At 40.6% G+C, this 21,071-nt stretch overlaps 1 protein-coding gene across 3 annotated transcripts in view; it reads left to right on the top strand.

The window, feature by feature from the left end:
• Window positions 1-893: 893 nt before the first annotated feature.
• LOC129170764 (myosin-9-like) overlaps window positions 894-21,071 on the top strand; it is a 34,099-nt gene continuing 13,921 nt past the window's right edge. The window contains exons 1-12 of one of the 3 annotated variants that reach the window (XM_054758724.1): window positions 894-1,150; window positions 12,019-12,350; window positions 14,649-14,805; window positions 15,780-15,807; window positions 15,898-15,991; window positions 17,210-17,230; window positions 18,350-18,442; window positions 18,528-18,591; window positions 19,079-19,177; window positions 19,283-19,426; window positions 19,525-19,620; window positions 19,736-20,007. In XM_054758724.1, coding sequence (XP_054614699.1) covers window positions 12,024-12,350; window positions 14,649-14,805; window positions 15,780-15,807; window positions 15,898-15,991; window positions 17,210-17,230; window positions 18,350-18,442; window positions 18,528-18,591; window positions 19,079-19,177; window positions 19,283-19,426; window positions 19,525-19,620; window positions 19,736-20,007 — 1,395 coding nt within the window. In that variant the 5' untranslated portion in view covers window positions 894-1,150; window positions 12,019-12,023. Of the gene's footprint in view, window positions 1,151-6,717; window positions 6,882-12,018; window positions 12,351-14,648; window positions 14,806-15,779; window positions 15,808-15,897; window positions 15,992-17,209; window positions 17,231-18,349; window positions 18,443-18,527; window positions 18,592-19,078; window positions 19,178-19,282; window positions 19,427-19,524; window positions 19,621-19,735; window positions 20,008-21,071 lie in introns of those variants that run through there. The other 2 variants (XM_054758725.1, XM_054758726.1) reach the window with 2 other exon arrangements.

Here is a 21,071-nt window from a genome sequence, read left to right as displayed (position 1 = left end):
TCAAAATAGCATTGCAAGTCATGTCACCAGTGACAGCTTTGGTTTAAGCTTTGGTAGAGTTTTAATACAATTATTTGGAAATGTTGGGTGGGCTGGATTAAAAAGCTTAATGAGCCGTATATGGCGATTATATGCATTATACAAAATATTACATTATATACTGTACATAGCCCATAAGTATGAGAATGTAAGTGTGAATAGTTGTTTGTCTATGTGTGTCCTGGGATTGACCGGTGACCAGTCCAGGGTGTAGCCTGCCGCTCGCTAGAAGTCAGCTGGGATAGGCTCCAGCTCACGTGTAACCCTAATGAGGACAAGCGGTATAGAAAACGAATGGGTTGGGTTTAAATATATCATGGTGTTAAAATATCCAGGTGTAACTGAATCTTTACCAGGTCCATGTGTGCGCTGCTTTCAGTGACCCCTGACTATTTTAACAGACCAAAAAAGTATAAACTTAAAACAAAGAGAGATGGAGTTCATTCACGTAACATAAATACAATTTAAGTATTCCCTGGCGATGCCATTTGCCAACAGTTGGCTTCATCACTACGCTGCTTGTTTTGACTGAGCATTGTAGTCAAACCAGACGTTGACACATAAGGGATGACCTGGATGATGCATCCCTGAGAATGAATGCTACTTATATGGTCATAAAAATCCTTTAGTATGCACATACCTTTCCTATTATACACCATTTATCCAAATCCCTTCCTCCTCCTCTTAGCTTTTTCAACTTCAGCTTTTTTTTTGCCTACTCTGTTAGCTCCGCCCCCTTCTTGTCAATTGGAACGTGATTGGCCCCAGCAATGACGATAGCCAATAATCTGAAGCCATTGGTCAAAGAGGCGGGGATACAACATGGCCGGTGCCCGCCTCGCTTTGGACCGCACCCCAGTAGGCTACGGGCGTACTGAAGTTTAGTTGCGCGAACCAGTGAGCTGCAAGTGGAAGAGGGAGGGCATAAGGAAGAGGGGATAGAAAAAAAAAACGACAGAAAGAAGTAGAGAAAGAGAGGGAGGAAACCGACGCTTGTAGTGTAGCTTCAACTCCCGGCGAAACTGCGGCAGTCGACTGGAAAAAGAAAGTTGAACTCACGTCGACGCTGACTGAGCCATCATTCCAAAGGCGTCCTGCACCCCTGAAGCAGGTAATCTTTTACAAGCCCATCAACTTCTTCTTGCTACATGCTCCTCCATAATTCATTCAATATGCCCGTCACGACCGGAAGGGAACTAGGAAGCTGTGGCATGCTAGTTCATTGCGTCGCCGACTTGAGTGACACCTCATGGAACATTTTTTTTTCAGAATGACTTTATTAAACTCTCCAAGTCATGAATCCAAACATTTAAGCAGCCATTGTGATATACACACATGCATGTGTCGTCATATGCTAGGTGCAGGAAGTCAATTCTAGCATCCGCGTTGTGGCAGCTGGTGCGTGCTAAAAGCCACAAGGGCAGAGACAGGAAGTGATTCGCCTGAATGAGGCCCAGAGAGTTTAGCCTAACTGCGATAGGTATAAAAACGGAACTTAAATACAGACTCCATACATATACAGTGGGCTCTCTCGGGTATATTATTAAGTTTAATAAGTGTACTATTATTTATCTAGTGGTTCAACTTGGGGCGGACCCAGACTGCGCGTGTGTGGTCAGTCTGCCTGCCAGTGTGACGTCACTGCGCCAGCCTCACCACCTTCATGTCTGTGCACCTATTTTACTTTTGTAAATCCACCTGTTTTTCCGACGCATGCTGCAATATAGCCTCACCAACAAATACCTTTAGGCTGTGATTCATTTGATTGAGCTTAATCTGATTTATCCTCCTCGTAGCTGCCCCCCCCCATTGCGGCAACAAGGCATACTAATGTATACGCGTTTATTTTGTCCAAGAATATTGTGCAAATGTCTTCTATTCTTGCAGTGCAATAATGAGTAGTCCACCTCTTTATTAGAATGAAACCAGAAAATAGTAAAACCTAAAACTTGAAAACTAAACACTATTACCACCTGCACGTGTTCTCTTGTGGTTCTATATTGTAAATGTCTTGTGTTTTCCTCCCTTTCTCTTGAGACTGTTTTTCCACCTTTAAGTTTAAAAAGAACATTGGTTTGTCTTATTAGACCAGAGGGTGGAAAAAGATGTGTATAAAGGAACAGTTTAAAAAAAAAAAGAAAAAAAAGAGTAACCTGTAGATTCGGCGTGTGAATTTAGTCTTATCCCCACAAAGTAAACATTTGGCAAGTTTAGGACACTTTGAAGAGTGGCTCCTGAAAGTAGGTGAACACACGTATGGGTGTGTAGAGAGAGAAAACAAACTGATTTTTTTCCCAGTGACTTATGTAATTATCCAAATGATCTTAAGTGAAAACCTGTTTGACCTGTGATTAGCACATTTGTTTCTGACAGACATCAGTCAGCTAAGAATTAGGAGTTTCCTGGGCTGTTAAAGTTCCAAACTTTATTTCACTTATTGTACATGTTACAGCGATAAACTTTAATAGTTTATTTGTAAATGTTTCCTCTGGCCTGTTTTGTATTAAATTATCTGATTTCTACTTCATCATCATCCACCTACAAGACAATTGTGCTTTGTCAGTGCAATGTGTATTTGGTTTGTGAAATAGAACGTCATTGTGTTTGCACTTAGGCATGCAAACACACATGGGTATGCTTCCAACCTGGACTGCACAGTTGATTTTAAAGTCAGACACGCCATGGAAGTGTTCACATCTCTGCCCATGCCTTTTATTTTATTGTGCAAAGTGTTTGTGGTCTCAGGGAGTGGAAGGGGGAGAGCAGCTCCCTTTTTTACTTGCATTGTTGTTAATAAGAAACACACGTATTTTCAGCTGATGTTTGCCAACGTGCTCTTAAACCAGTGTGAGCTCACCACATGAATGCGTTTTTGATGTGCAGGATTTGGCAACCAATGATGTAAAGTGAAAAGTCATTGCAGTAGCTGAATTATATGCAAAGTGTGTGTTGTGAACCCTCCTGTCAAGGTTTGATGACCCCCATTATTCCATACAGCAGTTTTGGTGACTTGCAATGTCGTTATGTCTTGGGTGTACGCCGTAGTATCCGTTTGTTGCAGCAGTTGTGGGTTGTGACAAACTCTGCTAATAATGCATTGTGCAATAGATTTTCTGGAAGCAAACACTTCTGTTGGATTGTCTCATTCCTTATTGGTTAGTCAGCATGTTCATGAGTTTAATATTTATGACTGGGCGAAATGAAATACAGACATTTAAAAGATGCGTTTTTGATATTGTCAGAATGACTGCAGTTACCAGGGTGGTTGTTTGATCGACTTTCCTGGATTATTTTCTTGTTTGTCGCTTGTTAAAGGAGGACAGGGAGAACATTATAACTCAGATGTCACAATCTTGCTGTTTGTGATGCTAATCTTTTTTTCGCGTGGGGAAACCTCATGAAAATCCCCCATTTGACCAAATCTGCGTTGACGGTATTGTTTGTACCAGCCTGAGAGAGACGAGACTGATCCTGATGGCCTTGATAGATGTTGATAGTTGAACTGTTGATAGATGAATAGATTATAGGCAGTGGGTATTGTCAATTATACTCCTGCTGCAGCTAATGATTATTTTTCTAGTGTGTTCATCTTCATCTTTAATTTTAAATATAAACCTGTTTAAACACAAAATTCTGCTGGTGTCCGCTTTGGGAAGTTAAACTATGTCCATAAAGACCTATGCTTTTGCACAACTACTCCAGGCAATGTTATTTTGCTCAATATGACACTGGCATCGAAATATCACCGAAACATGTGTTCAGGCTGACATGAAGCAGAATCTTTTGAAAGCTGAGCTGAAGGACACAGTTTGCTTTGCTTGCTTGAGGTTCTGCATTTTTTCCAATACTTAAATATATATATATATATATATATATATATATATATATATTCCTTGCAGTTCCTTGTCTCAGACAGCTGACTACAGACCATTGTCTTCTCTTCACCCCTGGATGTCTTCCTCTACTTGTTTGTTTTTGTTTTTTTTGTTTTTGTCACCCATCCTTTCCTTTTATCCTCCTTCACACAACACACCTGTATTGTCTGAATAGAGCCACACAATACCAGGAAACGCCTGCCCTGACTGAAACCATGTTGTTTAGAAGCTAGGATGGACTCTGGCCATGCTTGGCTCTTTGCTTCGTAGCATAAAACATGCGGTAATGCCTTATCAGAGATAAGTGACCTAAAGTCAAAAGTCATTTCTGTGCCTCCAAGTGCAATTATCCTATATTCATTCATGTTTGTGTCATTAAAAGGAGGTATCTATACTTAAACAGGGCTAAATTAACATTTAACTAATGTAATTGATTAATACTGTTGGATATTGCGCAACACCTCCACTGCTGACGCTGAAGTTTGAAAGCGTGTTGTATCATGAGACTTGTTTCTGACTCCACATGTCAGCTGAATGAAGTCTGAGCACATTGTTTGATGAGATGGTGATAATGCAAGGCTCATCTGTTCCTCTTCACATATGGAAAGGGAGTAGGCCAGATAAAGGTTACAGGTGATCAGGTTAAAGTCCGAAAAAGTAATTCCAAAGGGTGGAGGAGGATTTAATGGTAAATGGTCCGGTAGTAAACCCTGGTCTAGCTGTGCCTGTGCTGCATGTCTCCCACAAGACCCTGCTGACAAAAAAAAAAAAGAAATGTGCATCTTCATCCCCATCTGCATTCGTTCAGTATGTTAGGACACTGTATTTATACAATGGTCATCGCAGTTTGTCAGAGTGCGTATGAAAGCCACTTCTTAAATGTAATGGACAAATGAATATATTTTTAAATATTGAATTATTGGAGTCTCTTTTTTGCTCTATTTCTTAGGGGTACCACAAGATCTTGCGAAATTAATAGGTGACAAGATTTTTCGTTCAGAAAAGAACTCTCATGGGCACTAGGCATGGGATGATGATCATGATAAATGAATAAACTCGCACAATAAATGAAAATGAACTAGATCATTTTGCTGGCTTCAATTCATTGCCATGTGCATGCGTGTCTGTTTTTCTTGTCTCCTGGCTCCAAGAGGGTTCACCCTGTGCATTGGTTTCAGCACCTTTTCACCTTTGTTCCATAGAACAACATAGGGCTGGGCGATTTATATTGATGTTTCCTTTTAAGTGCGATATCAAAACCAACCCTATCGTTTATCGTCCTTGCATGCAGGATGACTGTTGGTCATTTTTTAATGACTTGAGATAAAATGTTTCAAATATGGCACTTTTTTGTATAACTTCCATTGCATATATTATATATATTTATTGCAGTACTTGACTAATTTGGCACAAACAGTGTTTACTTGTCTCATGCGTCCGGCGGCATCACAGTAAACGGAGCATAATGTGTTCATTCATTGTACTGTAAAAGAAGCACACTATGTTCATTCATTACATGAGATGTGACCTGACATTAGTTTGAGGAAAGAGCTACTGCCTATATCGAGATCAGTTGACATCGGTATCAGAAATGAAGTACTGTTATATCGGAAAGACAGTGGTATGGTATGGAAGAAGTTACTTTTTGCACCCTTTGCTATATAAGGAACACAAATGACGTACTTCCAATGCACTGCATGGTGGAAACTGGGCTCAGTGTTGATGGCATCTGCCAGCTTGCAGTTCAAGTGGTCTTGGTTTGGGGGGAATGTGGAAAGTAATGTGGAATGGGATGTTGAGCTGTCATGCAGGCGCAGTTATTTTCCAGCAATGTCTTCATTTAATAGTTTGGTGTGTGTGTGTGTGTGCCCAAGAAAATGCTACCTACCGTTCTGTACTGTACAAAAATGGCAAAAAAAGCTTTCTTCCGTTATTTCTTGTTTCTTCCCTGGTTTTCTGCTTGGCCCACCCTTCCTACATCGAGAGTGCAAAGGGTAGATGTGTGAAGCAATGATGAATTCTGACTGAATACCTTTGCAGTGCCTGGCTGGCAACTTTTAATCTGGCAGTTGGTAAGTCATGGGATGACTGGGATAGAAGTGCTAAACAAGGGAGGCACTGCAGGTTTTTTTGGGAATGTGTAAAGACATGGAAGAGCGGTTTGATTGGTTTAATGTGAGTTGCTGCGAGCACAGGGGTATTGACGCTGTTGCCGCTGTGCTATTATTATTTCCGTCAATGGGACCGTCAGCCCTACACGACAGGTTTATGTACCCGTCATCTGGAGCAGGATAGGAGATGCAAAAGTATGACTGTACATGGGCATTCTGTGCTAGAAGATGCCACGACCCCTGGTTATTACAGTAACTCAGGAAGTCACTGAGGCGGAAAGGAATGAGTCTGATGGGATGTATGGGCTCTGTTTACTGACCAAGGCTGACCTGCTTTCTCAGTGGTGCATTTGGGACTTATGTGGTGCTCTACAGCCAATTATTTGACTTTTATTCTGCTTATTCTTTCTTCAAAATGAACTTAAGGTCATACATTATTTTCTGTTGGAACCACATTTTAGTCTCTGAAGAGTTGTTTTTAAAATGTAATTTAATATAGGGTTCATCTATCAGAGTCAGCAGCGTTGTCAGGTTAACATAAATCATTTTCATTTTGCCATCTTTTAGTCATGCTTTTAATGGTGTAATAATCATCTACATAGTTCCTATTTTGTTTTTACCAACAGTTCTCTGGATCACTGTTTCACTGAATCACCTTCTGCCATGTATTCAGTTAATCAGTAACTTTGTTCTGTATCACTGCTAATCTCATGAAATGGCTCTCAACAGTTGTATGTACACCGTGGACTGGCATTTCAAGCTGACGGGAAGAACGCAGTCTTAGCCATGAATTTAATACTTGTGTGGGTTTTATGAGTGTCCTGGTGTTGTTCTAACTCTGATTCAGCGTCATTAGGTAAGGTCCATCTCTCCAATTGTCTGAAGTGCTCTGTTCCTCCTTGTTTAATGTGGAGCAGCAGCAGCCCTGGTCTTATTAGAATAGCTGTCAGTTATTTTAGTCTTAAGGCTCTCTCTTGAGAGGTGCTTTGAAATGTGTCACTGAATGTGTGTCAAGCATGTGAAGTAGAAATCAACAAACTTGCATGTACAGTATCTTGTATCTCTTTTTTTTTGTGACGACACAAACAGATTCTTTACAAAAGAGCACCGAGCAATAATACAGGAACCAGTTTTGCAGAAGTGGTCAGTGCTTCCACTCAGTCCCCCCCCCCCCACTTGCAAGTTAGGTTAATTTTTAGGTGTGCTGATGGGAGGAATTTTGACATCATACCGAAAAATACAATAACATAAACTACAATAACAAAAAATTGCTCAGATGACCGATTAAAGGATTAGCCGTACTTAGGACTGTCGCAATAATGGATATATCGATTTATAGTTAAAAAAAAAAAAACAGTTCGATAATTATGAGCGCTCGATAAATTGACGTGTGTGTGTGCTCCGTCTGCTAGTCTTTCTGTGCTGTGGGATGACAAGAGGGTTCACTCTGCAACTGTCTGTGCGCATTGATTCCATCGTGGAATGAATGTTGAGTGATCCCTCTGTCCTCCAGTTCAGCATTTTGTGGAAGATGGGCAACTAATGAGGCGCAGGCCGCGACACTGGAGGACCAAATTAGCCCCGAGACAGCATATGCTAACACGAATCGAGGCACAGAAGTGGTAGTTTCTAGGGCGAACGCAACATCAGCAGTGAGGGAATATTTCGGTTTTGAACAGAATGAACAAGGTGAGCGCTTAAAACACACATGAACCGATATGTCGCATTTGTTTTCCTTTTCAGTTTTCTCAACTGTGAAGAGAAAATACCCTTCGTCGGAACTGCCAACGCTTACTGAGGCGTTTGATCGCAAAAGAAATGCAACCATTCAATACGATGGAAAAGCCAACATTTCGGAAAATGTTAAATGTTTGACAGTACGAATTTCTGTTTGTTTAATGTTTTGTATTTAAAACCTCTTGACATTCCGATTATAAGGTTAAATACTCTTGAGTAATTATAGTTTATTGCATTTGATTCGATGTATTCGCATTGAGCCATGAAAAAATGATCTCAGAACTTCTCTGTCAAGCAAGAGACTGACTGAGGCTCACATGGGTACACTATACTGTATGTATATGTACTTGAGTATAATCTAGTGGTTCAAATGCACATTACACCCCACGATCTATGGAAAAATAGCAAAAAAAAAGACAAAATGATCATATAGCATCTATTTTGGAGCACAATTATCGACCAGCAAAATTTGTTATGGTGACAGACCTTACCTGTACTGTGCAAGAGGGGAGCTAACATGAGCAAATAAAGCGGCCCTTTTCTGTGACGTGCCTGTCGTAACTTCATGGCATGGGACTTCTCACAAAGACATTTCATCAAATCGTCCAAATGCTCTGCAAACATTTTGGGGGAAAAACCTGCCGATTCAAACACATCAAACCTTATCAGCCACATGAAATGCCAGCATTGCTACGTCGCCTGGGGCCTGTTCCTATCACCGCAGTGTTTTGAAAAGTGCAAACAGTTTGCCAGAGACTACCCGAGGGCTAAAGCAATCTGTGCTTTCATCATGAAAATGATGGTGCTGGGCTAGCAGCACTTTACCATTGTTGAAGATGGCTTTTGTCGGCTAGTAAACCCCTTGGAGCCATGGTTTGTACTTTTGTACAGCTGCTATTGATTTTTTTAAATTATTTTTTTAAAAATATTTTCTTAATAGTAGTGATGTCTTATTTGTTTAGGACAAATCTACAGGTACAGTTTCTTAAATCCATCTTTGAGTTTAAATATATAGGCTTACATATATAGTATATCGTGCATCTCTAGGTGACAAGAAGAGTGTTTGTATTAACTTACTTGAGATTATGCACAGAACAAATATGCACACTATCAGTCAACACAAACAAAGTCATTTGGGAACAAGGATGAGGTGAGAGAAGGGGGAAATATATAAGTATCTCTGGTAGCGTAGGAGAAAGTTTTATACACAAGTTTCACTCTCGTGGCACACGTGGTGCCTTCAAGGACAGCCAAACAAAGTCTGCCATCTGAACACTCAGAAAACGACATGCAAAAACTGTGGGCCTTTTTAGCAGTATTTTTTAAAAAATCAAATAATTACCATTTTTTCTAAACTTTATGTATTGACATCAAATTAAATGTAATTTACATAACTACTTTTTTAAGTGTCATTTTAAAAAAAAGTTTATCATTGCTTCTGAAAGGTTTCTGTGGCCCTGCCCACGGACCTTCACCGGACCATGGCCCAGTGGTTGGGGACCTGATTTACACGACGGCATGTCCTTTGTCTAAGCATAGTAGGATGTTTACTATTCTCCTCTGCATTCTCTGTATCGTGCATGGCGGAGCGATCACATTAATTAAATGACACATCTGTTTTCTACTTTGTGGATTAGTTTGGAGTCTTGATATTGATTTCTGTTATGAAAGGTGGCGGTTGTCAAATGTGACTGACTGCCTTCACAAATCCAAACCCAGCAGTTCTGTTGTTTAACCAAGCATCTTGCCATATCACCTATGACATTTGATATAATTGTACTGCAAAGTAGTGGGTATATTTTGAAGACTCGAGAATCCAGTGGTGGACTGGGTATGTTCAGGTCTGTTTGACCCGAGCTGCCTCAGGATGGGCGTGCCTACACTGTAATATAACTACAGTACACTACGTCTGATAATATGACTGATGCTGGAAATAAGGGAGTGCAAAAACTGGAAGAAAGTCAAGAGAAGTAAGGTTTTAGACAGGGAGGCAGCAAGGAGGCACAGTGGATAAAGTACAGACATTTGTGGAATTTGTGTCTCTCCCTGATAGAGAGGGTTAGTATGGCAGGAATGCGACCCTGGATAAACAGCAGAGGGTGGTTGGTGCACAGGGCGGGACGGAGTTTAGTCTTCTGGAGAGACAGGAGTGTGTCTCAGGCTAGGGAAGGAGTGTGCAACCAGCTGAGAACAACAGCATCACAAATTCCCCCTCTGTTACTGTCACAGGATGTGGTCGTCCAACAAGAATTGGACTTGGAGGCAGTGTTAGCAATGATGGATTTCAGCTGCAGCCTGGGGAGGTTGAAGGGAGGATGGGGGGGAGGCAGGGGTCATGAGAAGAGAGGCTACTCGCTCTGCTTTCTTTCTCACAGAGCAGGGTTAATGTGCTGGAATGGGTGCACGCCTGTTAAATGAAATAACCTCTTCTGGAAGAAACTCAAGGCTCTGTCACCTTGAGTGCAGCTGACAACAAGCTTTTTATTTTGTCTTCAGCGTTTGCCCTCTTTCATCTTTTGAAAAGTTCACTAACAATGACTAAATTAGCTAAACCTCCAAATGAATAGTTTCAGTTACAATCTATATGAAGAATCTTTGCAAAATGGCATAAGAGCTGCAAAAATATATCACATGGTACATTGGAAATGTTTTAAATTTGAAGCACTTTTTGAAAAAGTAAACGGCGTATGTAGTGTAGTGGAGTGCATAATGTTGAACATGAGTTTTGTTAAGAATATCATGTCCCACTGGCGCTTGTTGCAATGTGAAATTATAGTCTCGCTCAAACATCTGGCCCCAAGTATTATTGACTTAAATATTAGTATACTTGGTTGAATGTGACCCCTGGAGTTTTGCATATTAGCCATGCAGCACAATTATGCAAACATGCTGGAAGGCAGTTCTCTTGCAGGCGCCCAGAACAGATAGTGACTGTCTTGACACTGGGAAAACTACATGCTAGGCTGAAACGATAATCCAAACGGTAAAGTCTGGGCCACCTTTGTATGTGAAAGCAATTGCCCGGAGACTCTTTGCAGTGGTTGACTTGTTGCTTGAAGCACACTGCCTTCTTTTCCCTCTGTTCTGGTAATACCCGTCAAGTCACTTTCTATTGGAGTTGAACCACAGCACTCCCTGTCTACAGGCTGCTGTTGATGAACTTTGAAGGGTTGTAGGCTGTATTCCTGTATGACGTGTATGCGTTTAAATCACATTGGCTTACAAAAATATGCTTATAACTATGCAAACTTTATTACACTATGTTCCCTGTTATTCATCTTGCAGTCAACATAAAAGTGGTTGTCATGGTTTGACTATAATTTAACTCAATGGGTGTGGATGTTTTGTTATTCAGAATATTTGACCTGTTTGCCTGCTCTGATTTATCATTCTTTGAGAGCCTTGAGAGCTTCTTATTGCTGTTTTCCATCCACCGTCTTTCTGTTCAAACCGCCTTTTATCTTTTGAATGTTGCAGCAGAAAAGAAACTGGAATGTAAATGGGGTACTTAGAAGGATTCCTGAAGAGATTTATCAACAACTCATCAGCCACTGAGCATTCTGACAAAGCAAACAAACAAACTAATGATGCACGCATGCGCCGTCATATTCACTTGTGTGTGTTTTGCAGTTTTAAGTATTTTCAGTCGTTGCAGCAAGAATCCTGACAGTTGTTTTTATGTCGACGTGACCCAACTTGAGCAGGCGCTTCCTGTTGTCAGCCACATAAACGGTGACCTTTACATTCTTCAGAGATTGTTTGTGAAAGTTGAAGACAAGCAAATGTATGGTCATGTAAACAGGACCCCCGCCCCCATCCAGTTGGACTTTACTTGATGACATTTAGATTTGATTAGCTCCTCTGCATAGTTGTGGATTTCTTTTGTCTACTTTAAAATGTAAATAAGTCAGTTTTTTTTTAATGATAACTTTAATAGAAAGCGGTTTAATGGTGCAGCAGAGGGTGTAACTGCATGTTCATGTTTTGTAAGTACAATACTGTATACTGCATGCTTGGTGTGTAAAACTGAATTAAAAATGTTTAATAACTGTGAGAGACTTTTTATTATAGGGTTTAAAATAGGCATTTTTACAGCTTTTTGTAGGCGCATCCATTATTCACATTTTTTGTCATTCACGGCAATTCTTGGAAAGTAACGCTCATGAAAAGCATGCATCCCCTGTACTGTAATTGATCATTTTAAAATGACTAACCATCAACCCTGTTTTCCCTGCCTGTCTCTTTCAATGAAACAGCTACCATGTCGGACCCAAACAAGTATCTGTATGCGGACCGGAATCTGATCAACAACCCACTGGCGCAGGCTGACTGGGCGTCCAAGAAGCTGGTATGGGTTCCCTCAGACCGCCTGGGCTTCGAGGCCGGCTCTGTGAAGGAGGAGCGGGGCGACGAGTGCGTGGTTGAGCTGGCAGACTCCGGTAAGAAGATCAGAGTGAACAAGGATGACATCCAGAAGATGAATCCGCCCAAGTTCAGTAAGGTGGAAGACATGGCTGAGCTCACCTGCCTGAATGAGGCCTCTGTGCTGCACAACCTGAAGGAGAGATACTATTCTGGACTCATATATGTGAGTATGGAGTGCGAAAATTATATATACTAGGCTATTTTAACAAAAGCTTTCAAGTAATCAGATATGGTTTTGGTTGGACCCTAATAATTACAATCAGGGCACACTTTTTTTTTTTTTTTTGATGCGCGATTAACTTGCGTATGTCCTGTTTAACCCTCGGCCCACACCATAGTTTGAGGAAGTAGCGGTGACTGTGGAGCCACAAGCGGGACCAAATTTTGAGCCGAAAAGGGTATTTTGATTTGTACATTTAGCTTGAAAGCCCTGGCAGATGGCTGTCACAACAAGACCAAAGTTTTTCGTATCTCCTGTCGCTGTGATCCGAATTGTCACGCAGTAGGTCGACTTGCCAGAGAGAAGCAAAAAAGTACTGAAGCACTGCCGGCATTTTTGTCATTTATACAGCGGTACCTTGGCATAGGAGTGTAAAGTGTTGTGTGTGTGTGTGTTTTTTTTTTTTTTTTTTTTTAAAGGTGCAAGCTGTGTCTCAGCTGATTTTTTGCTTTGAACTGCGAACTAAAATGCTGTAAAATCCACTAACTGCTAGTTAACGCAGGCATAGCCGAGGACAGCTATTTGGGACTTAGGTCAATGTGACCATGGCTGAGGAGCGAGCAGTGATAGCATTAGCAGTGCACTAGCTAGTCATCAACACATCAGTAAAACATACTGACATTATAGCGATCTCATTTATCTAATGTATTGGGTGAAACTATGACAGGAACAGCATCAAATACAGACCCACCATCCACCAGTATGAACCTGGTCTCGTTGTTCAGAGAGGTTGTGTACCGAACAAATATGCACATGAGCACTCACTAAGGTCAGCAAGTCTTACCTATATGCATTCCCACATAGTGTCAGCATTTGGGACCAAATGGAGCTGAAAGAGTAAGAGGAAAAATACAGTATAGTAGTCTATCTGTACAAAACGCTGCTCGCGATAAACTGGGGGATTTCTGGATTTCAAAATGTGTATATATATATATAATATTTATGAAATAGCCCATATTTCCAAAACTGATATCGTAGTTGCGTATCAAATCGTGTACCACAGAGATTTACATCCCTACTTATTATAGATAAAAACATATTTCTATCTGCGATTGTGATTAATTATGAGTTAACTATGGACAAAATGGGATTCATCGAGTTTAAATATTTTAATCGATCAACAGTTCTAATTACAATACAATATATTTTGAACAATTTTTGGAAGCATTTTTGTGAATGACTTGGGAACTTGACAGCCCTGACCTCAACTCCATCAAACATCTTTGGGATGAACTAGAACAGATATTGTCGAATGAATGGACAAAAAATCAGACAGTCTTTCAGACCTCCATTCCCAGAAAAGTGGAAGCTGTTATAGCTGCAAAGGAGAGACCAATTTCATATAGGATAAAGATCCATTCTTTGAGATGACGCTTTATTTGCAAAAGTGGTGTCTCGTCTGCAAATAACATTAGTTTTTTTTCTCTTGTCTTACTTTTGCTTTGTGTTTGCTTCCTCAACTTTTCTTGTGTGTTTGCCTTATCAGCAGGAAGCAAAGTTTGATATGCAGACATGGAATGCAAATGGAATCGTAATTGATGCTCATTATTTGTGTTTATCCCCATGTTCTGGCCTGTGAATGGTTTTGTTTCTATGACCCGGCACTGCCTCGGTCTTTCTTAATGTTCAGGCTATGACTGGTTAAAGTGCCTCTTGGCTCTCAGGGGAGTGTTTGTGCATCCCAGAGGGAAAGATGCCTGATGCAGATATATTGGAATTGCAGCGCAGGAATTGGGAAACCAACAAAAAAAAGCAAGAGAAGAAGAATTTAAAGTTGTAGTGCAGCTTTTGTAATTTTAACGTGTTTTTGGTGTTGGATTTTAAGCAGAGGTGATTATCCCACCATGTATTCTTTACGTTGTATATGTCTTGACTAACCTGTCAAGCAGCAGTGCCAATTTACAATGCATTACATGCACTTCACTTTGAACTTGTGGCTGGGTGGGGCTGACATTACATAATCGAGGAGAGGACCAAATCAAAGTTCATGAGAATGCTTCTACTCCGTGCTGAAAGGCCGATGGGATATTTTGACAAATGAGCCAATTTGTCTCGTAAAATTAAATAATTGTGCAACAATAGTATTAAGTAATAGTGATAATCAATAATACAGTACACGATGACCGTGCATTGCTCAAGAAATAAAAACATTACTGATAGTCCCCAAGAGTCGGCTAACTTAACTGATTTAAGGTGTTTTTTTGTTTGTTTTTTTAAAACTGTATCCTTTCTGTTCCACAGACATACTCTGGGCTCTTCTGTGTTGTCATTAACCCCTACAAGAACCTGCCAATCTACTCAGAGGAGATTGTTGAAATGTACAAGGGCAAGAAGAAACATGAAATGCCACCTCATATCTATGCCATTACTGACATATCTTACAGAAGCATGATGCAGGGTAAGTCACTGCCCCAAACAACAACATTGTCATTATAGGTTTACTATACACACAGCCAAATTTCAATCATTTGTCAGGGGATTACTGACTCGGAACCTTTTTAAACATGTGTAACCGGTGCAAAAAATGTCTCATACTTGCACCTCTGACGTCAGCATGTCCTGCCAGGCGGTTGGTTGAATGACAATATTTAGGGTCTTGATTTAATAACATAATTCTCTTCCTTCTTCAAACATAAAGATACCTTGTAGTTGTCCGACGTGCAATGTTTCCCCAAAGGGCTGCATTCTAACTGTGGCAGGGGGAGAATTTCTCAATAGGTAGCGCCAAATTGATCTGTGGCGGTCAATATTAATTAGTGGCGGGCTGCCACAAATAAGTAAATAAATGACAAACATTGGACATCTGCGCGAGGGACCTTACACACGTGTTCCTTCCCTTTGTGTTGATGTGTTGAACCAGAAGGATGTCTTTTTACAAAAGGCAGTCTGAAACAGCAGCCGATCATTCCTGTCGCAAGAAGCCGGATGTTGATTTCCTGTTTGTGCCCCAATGTGTGTCCGGTTGTACAGAGCAGAGCTCGGGATATAACCTATGAAACTGGAATATGCAACATAGTTCTACCACTGGGTGTCCGCGTAGTAAAATCTATCATCCATCTTCTGCAATTTTTCTCAGTCTTAGTTTTATTTTAAGCTTAAATGTTTTAAAATGTTACATGTAATATTTTATTATTAAATATTGATATTTTGAAAGGTCTTTATTTTGAAATTTTTTATGATTCTATAACATTTTATGCTTTTGATGCTATAACACACTCAAGTGTGCAGATTTTATCTAAATCTCTGTGAGCCTCCAAGCCTCATCTGGAGGAATCTGCTGCCTACAGTCCCTTTTTAAATGAATCGTAACAATTTTTCTACGTACGCTGTACAAAGCTGGCATAATTGTTCATTTGTACGTCTTTCCTGCAGATCGTGAAGACCAGTCCATTCTTTGCACGTAAGGCCCTTCCTTCTCGTGTTGTTTTTCCTCACTACTGTGACTCGCTGTTGTCACTCATCTGTGCATGTTTTTGTGTTTGGCTCGTAGAGGAGAGTCTGGTGCTGGTAAGACTGAGAACACCAAGAAGGTCATCCAGTATCTGGCTCATGTGGCCTCCTCTCACAAGAACAAGAAAGATCAGGTAAGTCAAATCTCCTTTTATACAATGTCTTTGTATATCAACCCTTCTTCTCTCCCATCATGCTATACCGTTTTTTTTTTTTTTTTTTTTTTTTAAATTCTCACCATGCACTAGGTTTGTTATCGTGCAGGAAAAACATTTTCCTATTCCGTGCTGCACTCCTCACCAACCACTTTGGCACAGACTGTGTAATGTTTATCTGTGTGCGTGTGTATGTGTATAAACGAGTTATGTAACTTGTGTTAATCCATCGCCACATCACTGTATTTATGAACTGCAGACCAACTCCTCTAATGACACAGAAAATAGCCAGCACATGGCGAAAAGGTGGTGACAGTTCAGATAAATGCTATTTACAGACTGAGGCCCTGTCCACACAGGAATGCTCCTGAGATTTTATTTGAGGTCGAAAAAAATTTGCGTCCACACTGCACCGGATTAGTGAATACAGTACTTGCATCCAGACGGGAACGGATCACTGAGTGAAAACGATGTAATACACAAGGCACACCTACATGTGGCGCTGTGAACAGACATACAGATGGAACCACGTGACACACACAGAACAAAGAATGCATACGCGGATGTTTGTCTTCTGCTTTCCAAGGCTAATCTACATTTATGAGAAGTGGAATTACTTCTGCGAGTTATAATACAACAAAATATCAGAATGTCAACAGGGGTTAGTGATGCCAGTCAAAATATTCAGTTATGTTGTCGTCAAAGCTCAATTCTGGTTACATGACGGCGGTGGATTGGCAGTGAGTCGGTGTCATCGTTTTTGTGGCGGTTGTCTACACGAAAATGACAAGCCGGCGTTTTCAGATTTTCCCTATCTGGAAGCCATTTTCAAAAACTGCGGTTTCAGGGCAACCAGAACGCCGTTTCCGTGTGGATGACAAGCTAAAACCATAAAATACGTTGCCGTTTTGACCTGAAAACATTTCCGTGTGGAAAGCCCCTGAAACAACGCTTAAAGCGTTTGCATTTTATACACAACAGATGCCTGGAAGTCTATGGTTTTCATTTAACTGTATCTTACATGGAAAAATACAACCGTAGCACACCATTACATCTGGCTCCACCAGAAAATTCAAGTGCCCTGCTTGGCTTTGGATACATGCTGCAGAATGTCACCCACTGTAGTTCAGGCACACCCACATCAGTGTCCATCATTCTATTTTTGAGGTTGTTGTATTTCTCTTTTCCCATCAACAGAACAGCTTGGTCCTGTCACATGTGAGTTAACTCTCTCCCTTTTTATTCATTCTTCCTCCCCACCTGCTTCTGTCATCGCCTTCCCTCCCCCTCCAACTCCTCGTCCCCATCCTGCGGCTTGCCCTCGCTGGAGCACACCGTTGTGGGAAGTCCGTTGTATTGGGGTGTGGAGAGAGATTACTTGTCTCTGAAGTCGAGAGGAAGTTTGTTGGCAGATTAGTGGAAGCTGTACGTGTTCCTGTGAAAAATTCAGCCAGACAATTGTAGGATAAGGGGGGGGAGGGGTCCTTATTAAGGAAATGACTGCAATTTCTGGCTTTTATGTGCAGAGCTGATAGCTGAATTTTCATCTGCATGGCTGAATTTTTCAGGGTTTCTGTGGCTACTCGGTGCGTGCTCCCGATGTCCAAATGCTTCTATCTCTTTGTCCAGGATTTGTTGCCGATTTCCTCTTCATGGCCTCTGAGTTGATGTATTTAACAGCTTCTCAGGTGTCGTGTAAAATGTTTTTGTCCATAACATACCAAAACACTGTGTGCCACTTGTTTACTTGCCTTGAATTCTTTGTCATTTATTGTTACTCTAAGAATTTTGTTTGGTGTTTTTTTAGTTTTTTAAGTTGTATTAATATGCAACAGAAGACCATCATCGTTCTTTATAATATTCCGTCCATATAATGTAATACCAGTCTTTATAAATATGTGGTGATGCAGTTCCATCTTTAGGTTGGGTAGAGAGGTATTTAACTTATTTATTGGTGTTGTGTAAAAACAACATAAATCCGGTGACAGTTTTGAGACAATTTTGCGTAAAACAAGAAAATATAAGCAGTTTTCATTTCTGGATCATTGCTCTCTGGTGATGGGTGGTTCAGCGTCTCTTGGTGTTTGTGTTTTTGGGCACTAATGTTTTTTGTGTGGAAAAGGCTTGGGTGTAACGTGTTTGTGTGTGTGTGTCTGTATATGGTATCTCCTAATTGTCTTTGACCAAAATACGTAAGTATGTGTTCATTTTTTACTAATGCAATGTACTATAACTCTTGTGAATTACCCATTTTAATAAAATAAATTGACCCTGCGCAAGGTAGGCGGTGAAAAATGTTCTTTAAATACTCCTTGATCTTTTCTGTATTCTCACCAGGGGGAGCTGGAGAAGCAGCTTCTGCAGGCAAACCCCATCCTGGAAGCATTTGGAAATGCCAAGACTGTCAAAAATGACAACTCCTCTAGATTTGTAAGACTTATTGTTTTATTTATTATCTTTACCTTTATTTTACCCTTTGTACACCTTTTTTTAAGGTATTTTCTTTTACTTGCAGGGAAAATTCATCAGGATCAACTTTGATGTCAATGGGTATATTGTTGGCGCAAATATTGAAACTTGTATCCTTGACTCTGTGGCCATGGAGGTTCCTACGTTCTATTTTAGGATTTAAATATTAAGTCTATTTTCTTATTTTGTCAAATGTGATCTTGAAGCAGTTGAGGCAAAATATTGTACACTACTCGGATACAAGCAACAGAGGCAATGTTGATTGATTCTCAACTAATATGCTGTCTAAAGAACTGGTCCCCAACCACTGTGCTGCAGTACATCAGTGCGCCTTAGGAAATGATCCAATTCCCATCCCACTCCCATTCGATATTCATGCATTATATTGTCCTTGCGTCATCAAGAAGCACAATAATGACAGTGCAATACAATTACTATTAATCACAATTAAGTCAAAGTATGTTTCAATTATGTTCTTTATTTTACTTTTTTTTTTCAGTGATCACAATAAAAACCTTTTTTTTTTTTTTTTTTTTTTTTTTTTTTTTTAAGCGATCCCTGTGTCTGAAAATTTGTCCTTAACAGACTGACTGTTAGATTTGCTGGAAAAATCCCGTGCCATTCGTCAGGCCAGAGATGAACGCACATTCCATATTTTCTACTACTTGCTCACAGGAGCTGGAGATAAATTACGCTGTAAGTGCAACACATATCACTTAACAGATTGATTTATTTTTTTGCCTTGTTAATGTCACCTTTGTCTCCTTTTCTAATGATCATATATCATGTATTTTTCTTTAGCTGAGCTCCTCCTTGAAAATTACAACAACTACCGTTTCCTTTCCAATGGGAATGTCACAATTCCGGGACAACAGGACAAAGACCTGTTTGCAGAGACCATGGACGCCATGAGGATTATGAGCATCCCGGAGGAGGAGCAGATAGGTAAGGCAACCCACTTGTGTTCTTGGATTACTTCCCTGCTTTTACCAACACGAGGTGTTTTCTTTCTAACTGTTTATGTTTGTTCTTTTTTCGTGCAGGCATGTTGAAAGTGGTGGCCTCAGTGTTGCAGCTTGGAAACATGAGCTTCAAGAAGGAGCGTCACACTGACCAGGCCTCCATGCCCGACAACACAGGTAAGTTGTACCTTTTAACCCCTTGTCCACCCTTCTCTGATTATAGATTGGAAGTTATCATCCTAACAGATTGTGATCATGCTTAAACCTTCTCTTCACCTAACCCATCCTTCAGCTGCCCAGAAGGTCTGCCACCTCATGGGGATGAATGTCACAGATTTAACCAGGGCCATCCTGACACCCAGGATCAAGGTGGGTCGAGACTACGTCCAAAAGGCCCAGACCCAAGAGCAAGCAGAATTTGCTGTGGAGGCCTTGGCCAAAGCCACATATGAGAGGATGTTCCGCTGGTTAGTCATGAGGATCAACAAAGCTTTGGACAAAACCAAGAGACAGGGAGCCTCCTTCATTGGCATCCTGGATATTGCTGGTTTTGAGATCTTTGAGGTACGTCAAACTATGGTAATCCCTTGTTTATTGCGGTTAATTGGTTCCAGGCCCGACCGTAAGAAGTGAGTTTCCGCAAAGTAGGATTCCGTCTTTACAAATGGAATATTTTTGTAGTTACGGCATAGAAAACCTGTATACAATCTTCTAAATACAGCTTTAAACATTATTAGAGCCCTCTAGAAATGAAATAACACCCCTATAGGCACCTTTACATTTGTATTTCCCAATATAGTAGACAAAATCAGAGAAAATTTAGGACATACGGTAAATTGAACTGATGTTCGTATGTCGCAGTAAATGTGTTCCGGTCATGTGAACAGGAAGTGACGTTCAGAGTTGAGTTTTAGCTGGATTACGGCCACAACAGTAGCCCCTGTTATAGTTATTGTGCCTGTCGGGAGATCATTTAAACCTGTAATAAAAGCCTGTTGTTCCAGCCATCAAGTCTGGTGCTTGTCTCACTGAACAATTACGGACACCTAGTGACCAGTGTAGAATGTAAACATTCACAATTTGAATGTGTGTTCTTAATTACTTGTATTTGTATTTTACTTGAATTTCCAATTTTTATGCTTGAAAATGGGGCCGCAAGTGGTTCGTATGTTTGCCACACAGTCAGGACATCGGGAAGATCTGGGTTCAAATCTCCGTGTGCATCTGTGTGTGGAGTTTGTATGCCTCGTGTGTGGGTTTTCTCCCACATTCCAAAAATATGCATACTGTATTTGGTTAATTGGCCATCGATATGAATGTGAGTGTGAAAAGATTGTTTGTCTGTATGCCCTGCCTCTTGCCCAAAGTCAGCTGGGATAGGCTCCAGCATACCCCCGTGACCCTAGTGAGGATAGAAAATGGATGGATGCTTAATGTAAGCAAAACACTTAAGCCAAATTTTCCTAAATATACATTTTTTTTTATAGGCCGTATTCAACCACGAGAAATCATCATTTAGTAATATGCTTGAAAAACCGTGAAAGTAAACACAAAATTTGAACCGCAATGTGGCGAGGGATGACTACATACAGTATTGTTGTGCAGTACAACTCGCATGCTTTAATTGG

This window comes from Dunckerocampus dactyliophorus, chromosome 18 (assembly GCF_027744805.1).
Source record: "Dunckerocampus dactyliophorus isolate RoL2022-P2 chromosome 18, RoL_Ddac_1.1, whole genome shotgun sequence".
Lineage (NCBI taxonomy): Eukaryota > Metazoa > Chordata > Actinopteri > Syngnathiformes > Syngnathidae > Dunckerocampus > Dunckerocampus dactyliophorus.
The sequence above is the reverse complement of the archived record's forward strand: the minus strand, read 5'-3'. Positions and strand labels throughout refer to the sequence as shown.